This window comes from Cetorhinus maximus, chromosome 11, assembly GCF_964194155.1.
Source record: "Cetorhinus maximus chromosome 11, sCetMax3.hap1.1, whole genome shotgun sequence".
NCBI classification, from domain to species: domain Eukaryota; kingdom Metazoa; phylum Chordata; class Chondrichthyes; order Lamniformes; family Cetorhinidae; genus Cetorhinus; species Cetorhinus maximus.
In genome coordinates, this window is record NC_135889.1 from 68287299 (window position 1) to 68299606 (window position 12308).

At 41.6% G+C, this 12308-nt stretch overlaps 1 protein-coding gene across 1 annotated transcript in view; it reads left to right on the plus strand.

The window, feature by feature from the left end:
- LOC144686672 (myosin light chain kinase, smooth muscle-like) overlaps positions 1 to 12308 on the plus strand; it is a 433503-nt gene that overhangs the window by 386211 nt on the left and 34984 nt on the right. The window contains exons 23-25 of the mRNA XM_078552188.1: positions 507 to 539; positions 623 to 716; positions 822 to 1025. Coding sequence (XP_078408314.1) covers positions 507 to 539; positions 623 to 716; positions 822 to 1025 — 331 coding nt within the window. The remainder of the gene's footprint in view (positions 1 to 506; positions 540 to 622; positions 717 to 821; positions 1026 to 12308) is intronic.

The following is a 12308-nucleotide window of genomic DNA, read 5'->3' on the forward strand; positions in this document are numbered from 1 at the left end:
TCCATGTGTACATTTTAAATGTTTTAAAGCTTTTTCATTATTACCTTTTGTTCAGTCCTGTTAAACAATACTGCTTCCACCTGGACTTCTTTTATATTATGTTGGTCTCCAAATGCTGCAGTGTGCTAAGAAAGGTTGTGCACAAGTTCTGAGGTTTCTTCTGCATGAAAGGAAATCTTGTTTCTTATCTCGCAAAAATGTAAGCTCTTAACTTAAGCCATATGGTACGACTCATAGTTGTGCTATTACATTGAAGTTGACAGCCATAAAGTAGCCAAAATACCACTTGATGTTTAAACTGTGGCCTGAAACCAAGGAAGTTCATTCAAATTTTAATGTATTTAAAATTTATTTGTTAATATTTACATAGGCTTTTAGCACCATTTTACAAAATGCTTTGATGGAATTTATGGACTAATTAGTTGCCAACTGTTTATACTTTTAATTTTTTTTTTAAACGTCATTCTGTTGCATTTCATTCTAACTTAGTTTTGTTTAATTTTAAGAACACAAAGATGAAGCTGATCTGTCTGATGATGGTAAATATTACTTTTTAATTTCTGCTTATTTGCTAAATATGAGTAAAATCTGTTATAGTTTACAAAAAAAAATTACCTTTCAGACGAAAAAGAAGGTGAGCCAGATTATCGTGATGTTAAAATCAACACAAGTGAGAAAGTCGCGGAATATTACGATATATTTGAAAAAATAGGAACGTGAGTGCCTCTGTTAATATGACAATCGTACCAAATTTCATATTGATAATAGATTCCACTGAACAGCACAAGTATATATCAAAAGTATTGTGGTCTTGTCTACAGGGGAAAATTTGGGCAAGTTTTCAAACTTGTTGAAAAGAAAACTAGAAAGGTTTGGGCAGGAAAGTTTTTCAAAGCTTTTTCGGCAAAGGATAAGGAAAATGTGAGGCAAGAAATCAGTATTATGAATTGTCTGCACCACCCAAAGCTTGTTCAATGCGTTGATGCCTTTGAATCAAGATCAGACATAGTAATGGTCCTGGAAATGTGAGTAAAAACTAATTCCTTTACTTGATTGTTAATTTTGTGCACGATGTTAAAAGAAATGATCAAAAAGTGATTGTTTAAGACCACAAATTAAGGGAATGACAGTGCACAGTCTCCGAGTAAAATCAATTAACTGTTTTAAAATTGGGTTAGATAAATACCTGGTTGGAACAATAAGGCAGGGCTAAATGCTGTCTGAAAGCAGATAAGGTTACTCTGCTGGAGTAATACCTGTTTTTTTTAGATTGGGGCAATGCAGCTTGTTGAGCCCTGCATTTAATTTGGAACAGAAATTCAGGGTAGAAGCAGCAATTCATCCAGGCCCCCACAAAGTATGAAGCCTGGTAGATTTTAACTCCCAGACTCAGTCTCCTGCCTAAAGTTGAATGGAATGACACCAACATCAGCTGATACACAGATGGGAGGAAGAGGGACAGGCTGGAGCTCAGAAAGCCTGACAATTCCTTGAAGGGCTCTGAACTTATTCTGCTTTCAACCTACAAGAAATGCTTACATAAAGTAAATAGGAACTTACCTTGGTTTGTTCTTACCATTCTGCTGCTTCTCAGCAGTTTTGCTAGCAATTTTGGCTCCACTCGAGCCTCCCAGTTTCTGAACTTAAAATAACATTGCAGTAACTGTAACACCATTGGACCACAACTTTAGAATGTTAAGCGCTTTGGTGTGTTTTTACTATGTTAAAGGAGTGATTGTTGTTGTTAAGTAAACCGTGGAAGGAGGCTCTCCCATGTCAATTCCGCTGTGTTAAAATTGAGGGTGGCAGGGAGCTATCGGCAATGCAGCACAATCCCTCTGCGATTTTAATGACCTACTTCATCATTTTCCTTCTCTGTGGATTGGTTTAAAATTGGGATTTTGGGTTCTGAATGCAGAGAACTGTACTCCGTACTTCATTGTGCAATGTCAGAACTGTGAGTCATCGATGCTGACACATGATGAGCAAAGTGGGAAAATTTTCCAATTTCCCAGCAATGATGAGTCCAAAACAAGCCTCCAAAAATGTACATTTTGAAAGAGTTTGAAAGCAAAAACAGCATTAATTTAAAAGTGTGGGCAGCAAAGTAAAACAATAGTACTTTTCATCATTGGGAGGTAGGCTGAAAATTTACTTTGACACAAGGTTTTATGACAATCCTAAGGGTCATGAGCAAAATATGTTTGACTCCCAATCTGGTGTGGAACGGAATAAATATATTATATGAAGGCCATCCCAATTTTGGAATTGATTTGGCAGCTATGCATGTGGTGGTGAAGTCACACATTTTCAAAGTGGAATGATCCTCTGGGGATGGTATTTATGTATTCTGCCAGGGTAGTGGAAGATTAACTCTGCATAGTATCTGAGCTGTGCCGCATCTAACATAGGAATACTTGATGTAGAACTAGCTGCGAATGAAAAACAATTTGTTTAATTTCCTAGTGCAAGCATCTATCAATCAACAGCCATTCACCAAGGTTCCTTTGGAGCACCTTCCACACCCGCAACCTCTACCACCTAGAAGGACAAAGGTAGCAGATACATGGGAACACCACCATCTGCAAGTTCCCCTCCAAGCCACACACCATCCTGACTTGGAGTTATATCACTGCTCCTTCACTGTCACTAGGTCAACATCCTGGAACTCCCTCCCAAACAGCACTGTGGGTGTACCTACACTACATGGACTGCAGCAGTTCAAGTAGGATGCTCCCCACCACCTCCTCAAGGGCAATTACTAATGGGCAATTAAAAATGCTGGCCTAGCCAGCGACGCTCACACCCTGTGAAAGAATTTTAAATACTCACTACAAATAAAATATGTATGAAGCTTCAAATTCTAAGTTGCAATGAAATTACCTTTCCTTGAATGAAGAATCCTTTGGAATATACAAAGTGACATTTACTTGCAGTTCTTAAACTTAACAAATAATCTACCCTAATTCCTTTTATCCTACTTTTTCCTTGTACAGATCTGTGTCGGCCTAATGCCTGAGCCGAATTCGGCTTCAGGCTTCATTAAACTGCTGCTAGTGAGCTGCTATGATTTTATATCATCGAATAGTTGAGAGAGGTGCAAAGCCTTGAAATGATAGGTCTCCGCAAGACAAAAGGGATGAATATATTAATAACTTTTTTTTTCAGAAACAGAATCAATGGTATTTTATAGAGAAAGCACTCCCCTCAGATCTTTAACTGATACAATCAGACCTCTACCTTGAAATTCTAATGATTTATTTGTTCTTAGTAACCAAATTTTGAGCAATTATTTAACTGATAAATTTCAGTTAGAATATGAGAAACCTGCTCTTGAACACAACGTGCTGTATGCTTCAATACCAGCTCTTTACAAATGTACTCCCATTGTTTTATTGCATTCGCAGTTGATCTCTAAATTACTAATATAAGAAAAGGTAGACTTGGTTTGATAATTTTTGTAACCTCTTTCACCCCTTCATGGAGCTTTACCTTCTCTAGTCATGAGACAAGAGTGTTTGGAAAAATGCCTTGGTGCACTGTTGACATTTGGGAATTGTGGCTTGCCATACTCATATGACCTCTGAGATCGACTTTGGTAAAGCAAAGGATTGAAGAAGAAGCAGTTTTACCCACTACGTGGAACATAGTGTCAGGAGTGTGCAGTTGAAATTGAGTGGATTTTGATAACTGTAAGAGAGCCAACTGCTGTAAGAAACAGCAGAGAATAATTAAAACTTCAGCCCGCAACATTGCACAGGACATTGGCCACTGGGTGAATCAGTGTGGCTTTGAATATTCCAGCTCCTATGGAAATCTCCTAAGTGAATTGGAAATTCTTCCAGTCTCAATGGCAGAACTATGAAATTGCCACAGAGTTAAACAAGAGACCTCAACAATTAAGAGGATCGACTTTATTATTAGTACTGGGGAAAGAGTGCTACAAGCTGTATGCACCCCGGACCTCACTGAGGAGCAGAAAAGCCACCCTTGTGAAATTTTGGAAGCCTTGAAGACCCACTTTGAAGCCTCTACTAATGTTATTTATAAACGCTGTGTGTTCAACACCAGAGCTCAGGAAGAGGGGTAAAATACTGATCAGTATGTGAGTGCACTGAGATGTCTAGCTGACTCTTGTGAGTTTGACCAACTGAAGGGTGATCTGATCAGGGATAGGATTACCTTCGGAACAAGAGGTCCTGCCTCGAGAGCACATCTGCTGAGGGAAGAGAAATTTACTCTCTTTAACCGATTGACGTGTGCCGAAGCTTTGAGGTGGTTAATCAACAGCTGAAGATTATTGATGGGAGAACTGATGAGGCAATTCATGCCTTCCAAACACAAGACAATGGAGAAACGAGAAAGCTATTTACAGAGGAGCCAGCAGAAAGATCAAGGACATAGTACCGGATGTAAATATTGCAGAGGACACCACACAAAAAAAAGGAAGCATGTCCAGAGAAGGGAAAGCAGTGCTCTAACTGAAAAGCAAGCCTATAAAGACGGTTACTGGAGGGATGTCAGACAATGATTCTGATGAAGGCTGACACCGTCAAGTCTCAAGGTAAAAAATGGTTTGTGACTATTGGAATGATGACCGCAGAAGGAGAGCATCAAGTTAGTGTGAAGTGTTAGACACCACTGCTATGTACAATATCATGAGCTTTACAGACCTTATGAAGCTGCTCAAGGTGGTGACCCGAAAATGAAGCTGTCAAGGTAAAGTCGAAAAATATGATGGAATGATGCTCACCCCAAGAGGACAAACTAAGCTGAGAGCCCAATACAATGAGGAGAAAGAAGATTTACAGTTCCAAATAGTAGGCACAAAACAAAATCCACTCATCTCAGCTGAAACAAGTAAAAAGCTTGTAATCCTCCATGTACCAGGTGAGATTTACAATGTTTCACATCGCACCAAGCCATTGACTGCTGAACAGATCCTGACAAATTACCAAGATGTTTACACAGGTCTTGGATGTCTTCCTGGTGAATATCATCTTGAAGTAGAGAGGAGTGCGAGACCAACTCAGCATCTTCAAGGAGAGTTCCAGCTGTCCTCAAGTCCAGCCTGAAAGACAGAGGAATGTGAAAAGATAGGAGTAATCAAGAAAGTGACAACTCCTATAGACTGGATTAGCAGCATTGGTAGCAGTGAAAAAACCTGGAAAGCTGAGAGTGTGCATAGATCCAAAGGATCTCAATGAAGTGTTAGAACTTCGAGATAGTTAAGTAAGTTAGTAAGTTATATTGGTATTTGTAGGTATTAGGAATGAGTTTTAGCTTTAATAGGCAGGATTTTTTGGTCAGTGGGTGGGCGTGATCGGCGGGTCCGGTATCGGCCAGGGAACAGACCACCAACCACGATCAGCCCCTAACCGCGATTTCACACTGGCTACCAGTTAGCGGCCAGCCAGCGTGAAGCTCACGCTGAAATTCTCAGCTCTGCCAGGGTGGGGGCGGGAGAAGAAGGGGCATTGACATAAGCGCATTCGCGGACAAGCACTGAATGAAAGCTTCCTGAAGGCAAAGAGCTGCCCCAGGGAGCTGAAGACTTTAAGACTGCAAAATAAAGTATGTAAAAATCAGAAAAAAAATGTCCAAGCATCACAGTCAGTCACCTGAACATATACATGATAAAAATGCTGTCCATTGGTTTTTTTTAATTTAATAACGGAAACCTCATCTCGCCCTTGAATGAGGTTTCATGAAAAATGGAAAGTCTGCCTGACCGATTCGCCCGTCCGCCAGCTGTAAGGTTGGACGGACCATGAGAGATCGGAGACAATTACAGCTTTAATGACCCTAATAGGCCTCTTAATTGTCGATGGGCGCGCTTCTAACTTTTGTGCGCACCCGCCAACCGAAATATTACGCAAATGCAGATGACGTCAGGACGCTCGCCCAACGTCATCCCACACGATTTCGTGTCCGATTGGGTTGGGCGAACACCCCCATACCGACCTAAAAATTCTGCCCAATGTTTAAGTTTGATTTGTATTTTCGTATCTGTGTGTTAAGAAAGGTCAAATGGAGTTTTAGTTTCACTTTAAAAGGTGATTGCATTTCTAATGAAGCGTTTTACGACTCCTACAGAGAAGGTAAGCGTACAAGGGCAGAAGAATTGGACTATTGCCTCGCAACATGGGGCCAGAGAGGCTGGTCCCTCACACAGACACTCACGCAGAAGAAGAGAAAGAGCAGTTTGTTTTGGAAGCTGTTGGAGTTCAGCTGATTTTGAAGTTGCTGCCAGAAGAGACTGGAGCAAAGGGGACAGACAGCCAATCCCACGCTAAGGAAAAATCCCAAAAATCCAGGGGAGTGGAAGAGGGGAAAGTTCAAATAAGACCTTCTAGTCAAAGGAAGGACAGGAACCTGGAAAAGGCCCTGTTAAATGAAATTAAGAGTGAGGGGCAGAAAGAAAGGCTCCAAGCTTCAGATTTAAAGAGACAAAAGCTGAAGAAAGCAGATGTAAAGCAAGAACAGTGTGCAAGAGGCAAGAAGGTCCAAAGAGACAACTGAAGGTCTGTAACCCTTTGCTATGGGCATGTGAAGCAGTGGTGTACTGTTGATGGCAAGTCAGAGAGAGAGTGTGTGTGTGGAAGACAGATTGAACGCATGTGGTGACCCAGGGAAGAGGAACATCAGAAGGAGAGTTTGAAACCCTGGAGGTGAACACTTGCGGAAGGCGTCTGAGAGAAAGCGTCAGTTTAGGAGAAGATTCCAAGGCGAGGTCTTGGAGATTGGAATTGGAAACCTCGAGTGAAAGACGTGCTCAGTGAGACTGGTTGGCAAGCGCCTGGTGGTAGTTGAGGAGAGATCCATTGCATCTGGTTGAGGTGGCATCTGTCACTTGCTTTCAGAGTGTGGTGTGTCCGAACACAGGGTGCCTATTTGTACATGGACTGTGTACTGACTGTGGACACTAAAGTATAAGATAACTTTTGTAACTCGTGTTATCCTTACAAATCTGTATATATCTGTAAAGGTACAGTTGTGGGTGAAGGAGTGTTGTAATATAGTTCATGTTTTCTTGTTGAATAAATGTTTAATTCTTTTGTTAAAAGCTCATCAGCTGACTCCTGTGCCTCTGTTTGGTAGCTACTCTCCACATATCTAAACAAACATAAAAGTGAGGATCTATCAAGCTGGATTCCACCCTGGGATCAGGTTTGTCCATGGGTAACCTGGGGATTGTAACAAAAGCTTTGAAGAGATCTCCCTAACCCAATGCCAAACATTGAAGAAATTTTGCCGCAACTTGCCAAGGCAAAGGTCTTTACCATCCTCGATGCGAAGGATGGACACTGGCAAGTGAAGCTGGATGAAAGAGCAGTTTTCTGAAGTTGACTGAAGTCAAGTACATAAGTCATGAACTTCACCCTGATTCTGATATGAAGGCGAGCTGTAGCAGAGGTGCAGCAACTAACAGATATGAAGCCAGTGCAACACTTTGTTGGATTTGTGAGCTACCTAGCAAAGTTCTTGCCAATTTGTCATCAGAATGCGAACCTCTACCCAAGCTCATTGTAAAGGATGTTCAGTGATATTGGGGCACAAAACAAGAAGCAGCTTTCACTCGCATCAAACAACTCGTGATGATAACGTCAATGCTGAGATACTATGATGTCTGCAGTGTGATGCCAGTGCAACAGGACTTGGAGCAACCCTCATGCAGCTACGTTTGTATCTAGAGCATTAACACAAACTAAACAAAGCTACACATGGATTGAGAAAGAGTTGGCTATTGTCTTTGCTTATGAGCAGTTTAATCAGTACCTGTTTGAGAGAGAAAGTAATGGTGGAGTCAGGTCACAAACCAGTTCAAAGTATCTTTCTCAAATCACTTCTATCTGCTCCTGAAGCACCTGGAAAGGATGTTAGTTCATTTGCAGGGATATCATTTGGAAGTGAAGAACAAGCCAGGGAAGCAGATGTACATCCCCGGCATGCTGTCGAGAGCTGCATGCCCTTTGAAGGAAGTTAATGATGTGAGTACAGAGTGTGAAATCTTCTATGTTCAACAAGAAGTAACAGCATGACATGCTCTGGAACTCTTCAATCCAGCAGAGACATTGAGTCTAACAGACTAGCGACTTGCTCAGATCAAGCAAACTACACAATGAGGTGCAACTCTCCGAGTGCTACAGGAAGCAGTGATGAAAGGATGGCCTGAAACCATCAAGGACACACCTGTTGCAATAACGATTATTAGGAATACAGATATGAAGTGATTGCCCAAGATGGCATCTTGTATAAAGGAAGTAGAGTCATTATCCCTAAAGAGATGTGAAGAGAGGTACTAAAAAATATCTATGTAAGCCATTAAGGAATTGAATCTAGCCTGAGGAAGGCAAGAGAAGTGCCCTACTGGCAAAACATGAGACTAAGGACCACATCAGCCAGAGCAGTGCTTGTAATGAGCAACAAGATATACAAACTAAAGTGCCGTTCATGATGTGTAACACCCCAGAAAGCACTAGAAAGAATAGTGTTCTGTTTATGTGTGACAACTTTCTTTATAGACCATGGATATGGGTAACTGTAATTCGTGCATTTTGTTTTTCTTTTTATGAAACATGGATGTTTGGAAAATTGCCTTTCTGTACAGTTGCCTTTAGTGTACTGTGACTTGCTACAGTCATGTGACCTCTGATTTCATCCTTGGTAAAACAAAGGATTGAGGCAGAAGCCATTTTGCCCACAGCATGGAGCACAGGGCTAAGAAATAGCCTTAGAAACCCCAGCAAGGCAAAGGCTAATGGAGATACGTGACAGTTTGGGCAGAATCCATTGAGAGACTTTACAGTATTGAACTCCTCTTCAGACAGACTCTACCTCATCCGTTGAGTATTGCTAGTTAATTTTTAACTACGATTTCCAGCAGCTGCAGTATTTTGGTTTTTGTTCCTAGAAATTCTGCGCCATTTTCAGCAACAATTGGGAAAATGACTTTTTTGGGGTTGCACCAATTTTCCAGCTCAAAATCCATTCCTTGTTATTTCTTTATGCTTAGAAAAATAGAAAGAATAATGGCACAGAAACAGGCCATTTGGCCCATTGTGTCCATGCCGGCTGTAAAAGACTGGATGGCTCTTGGTCTGGCACCCTGTAGGTTAAACCATCTCAAATGCATACCCAAGTTTTTTTTTAAATTGAGGGTTTCTGCATCTACCACCCTTTCACTGAGTTCCAGATGCCCACCACCCACTGGGTGAAAAAAATACCCTTCAACTCCCCGCTAATCCTTCTACCATTTACTTTATATCTGTGCCTCCTGGTTATTGACATATCCGTGAAAGGAAATAGGACCTTCATACCCATTCTATCCAGGCCGTTCATAATTTTATACATCGGAATTAAGTCTCCCCTCAGTTTCCTCTCTTCCAAAGAAAACAACTCCAGGCTATTGAACCTTTCCTCATAGCTACATCCTAGTAAACCTTCTCTGTACCCTCTCTAACACAAGCACATCCTTCCTGTAATGCCAAGACTAGAACTGGCTACAGTACACAAGCTGCTGTCTAACTAGTGTTTTCTACATGTCAAGCAGGACTTCCATACTCTTATATTCTAGACCTCATCAAATAAATCAAAGTATTCTGTATGCATTCTTGATTGCCTTATCTATGTGCCCTGCTACCTTCCAGGATTTGTAGACATATGCTCCAAAGTCCCTCTGTGCCTCAACACTTCCCAGTATCCTACCATTCATTTATTTGTCTTTATTCTTTTATGGGATGTGGGTTGTCTCTGGCAAGGCCAGAATTTGTTGCCCACCCCTAATTGCCCTTGAGATGCTGGTGATGAGCTGCCTTCTTGAAGTGTTGCAATCCATCTGGTATCTCTGGCAGTTTGGTGCAACTGTAATCCATTACCTTTTTTGTCCTTTGCAAATGCATTACCTCACAGTTCTCTGGATTGAATTCCATTTGTCACTTTTCTATCTACCTGACCACTCCATTAATATCTTCCTGCAGTCTACAGTTTTCTTCCTCACTACTAATCTCACAGCGAATTTTTGTATCATCTGCTAACTTCTTAATCATACAACCTACATGTAAGTCTAAATCATTGATGTATTCCACAAACAGCAATGGACCCAGTACTAAGCCTGCAGAAATAACACTGGAGCAGCTTTCCAGTCACAAAACACCCAGCAACCATAACCCTTTTCTCCTGCCACTGAGACAGTTTTGGATCCAGCGTGCCACTTTGTCTTGGCTCCCATGGGTTTTTAACTTTCTGACTGTCTGCCAGGTGGGACCTTGTCAAAATCCTTGCTAAACTCCATGTAGATTACATCAAATATGCTAACTTCATTAACCCTCCCTTTAACCTCCTCAAAAACTTCAATCAAGTTAATTGTGTATGACCTTCCCTTAACCAATCCATGCTGACTGCCTTTGATTAATCCTTGCTTCTCTAAATGATGATTTATACTGCCAGTCAGAATTCTTTCTGATAATTTGTCCACCACTCAGGTTAGGCTTACTGACCTGTACTTACTCAGGCTATGCCTTTCTTTTTAAACAATGGTACAACATTAGCAATCCCCCAGTCCTCTGGCACCATGTCTGTAGATAGAGAGGTTGGAAAATGATGGTCAGAGACTCCATTATTTGTTCGCTTGGGAAGAATCTTCCAGTTTGGAGTATAAATTGGGAACTGGAGTGGAAGAAAGAGTGATTTCTGCCGGGGGACTGGACGGCTGGCCACGTGCAATCTTGTCCTGGTCAGCTCATTAGATATGCATGCACGAGGAGCACGGTGTATCTTGCAGCGGCATGGGCAGGTATCAATGCCCCTGCTGCTTCCTCCTCAGCTGGACTATAGCTAGTAGAAGTGCAGTGTTGCCTGTAGCCAGTATCATGTATGCCTGAGGTAGCAGTGATCCACCTGGTTAGCATGTTCTTTGAAACTACCCCTCTGGCCCTGAGAATTTCAGCCAATGGGAAGTCTTTGTAGTTAGCATCGATCTGCCTCTGGCCTCCCCGACCCAACCATGGTGAAACCCATCCTGGACAACCACAGATGAATTATCCTCAAGTTCATACATCCATGTACATGGAAACTGCAGCATTGGCCGGGGTAATGAAAGCCATGTTTGCGCATCCTCCCTCAAATACTATTGAGCGTCCCTCCACCATATTCAAGGGACCTTTGCCTTACCATCATAGATGTTCACCCACCTCATTATCAGCCATGACTATCTATCTGGGACTTTTGAGGTTCTAAACCAGTATCTTGTTTTTTTCATTCAAGGGATGTGGGCATCACTGGCTAGGCCATCATTTATTGCTCATCCCTAATTGCCCTTGAGAAAGAGGTGGTGAGCTGCCTTCTTGAACCACTGCAGTCCCTGTTGTGTAGGTACACCCGCAGTGCTGTTAAGGCTGGAATTCCAGGATTTCGACCCAACAACAATGAAGAAATGGCGATATATTTCCAAGTCAGTGTGAGTGGCTTGGAGGGGAATTTCCAGGTGGTGGTGTTCCTATGTGTCTGCGGTCCTTGTCCTTCTAGATGGTAGTGGCCGTGAATTTGGGAGGTGCTGTCTAAGGAGCCTTGTTGAGTTCCTGCAGTGCATCCTATAGATGGTACACATTGCTGCTACTGTGCATCAGTGGTGGAGGGAGTGAATGTTTGTGGATGGGGTGCCAATCAACCAGGCTACTTTGTCCTGAGTGGTGTCAAGCTTCTTAAGTGTTGTTGGACCTGCACTTATCCAGCCAAGTGGAAAGTATTCCATCACACCCCTGACTTGTGCCTTCTAGATTGTGGACAGGCTTTGGAGAATCAGGAGGTGAGTTACTCACCACAGGATTCCTAGCCTCTGACCTGCTCTTGTAGCCACAGTATTTATATGTCTAGTTCAGTTCAGTTTCTAGTCAATGGTAACCCACCCAGGATGTTGTGTCATGAAGGGATATTAATGTTTATAATGTTATTGGAAATTATTTTTTAAAATAGAGTTCTAGTGGAGTCTGTGCCTGTGTATATGTATCTTAATTGGATTAAAGCCAGATAGTCTGGGTGCTTTGATGTATAGTAGTTTTGAGATGTTAATTAGATAAACATAAGGAGGATAGAAGGTAAAGTGTAAATTTGCATTTGTTAAAAGAAACCATTCACGACTGCGGGTGAAATCTTATACCTAGCTAGAAGATGCCAAGCAAAGTGTTTATCTTTTTTCAGCTTACTAATAAAATTGGTGGGATGAAAGGATGTTATTGTTAGAAGAGTTAAAGTTAAAAGCCTAGTGATACAATGGAAAATTTGCATTCAAAGAGAATGATATGTATAAA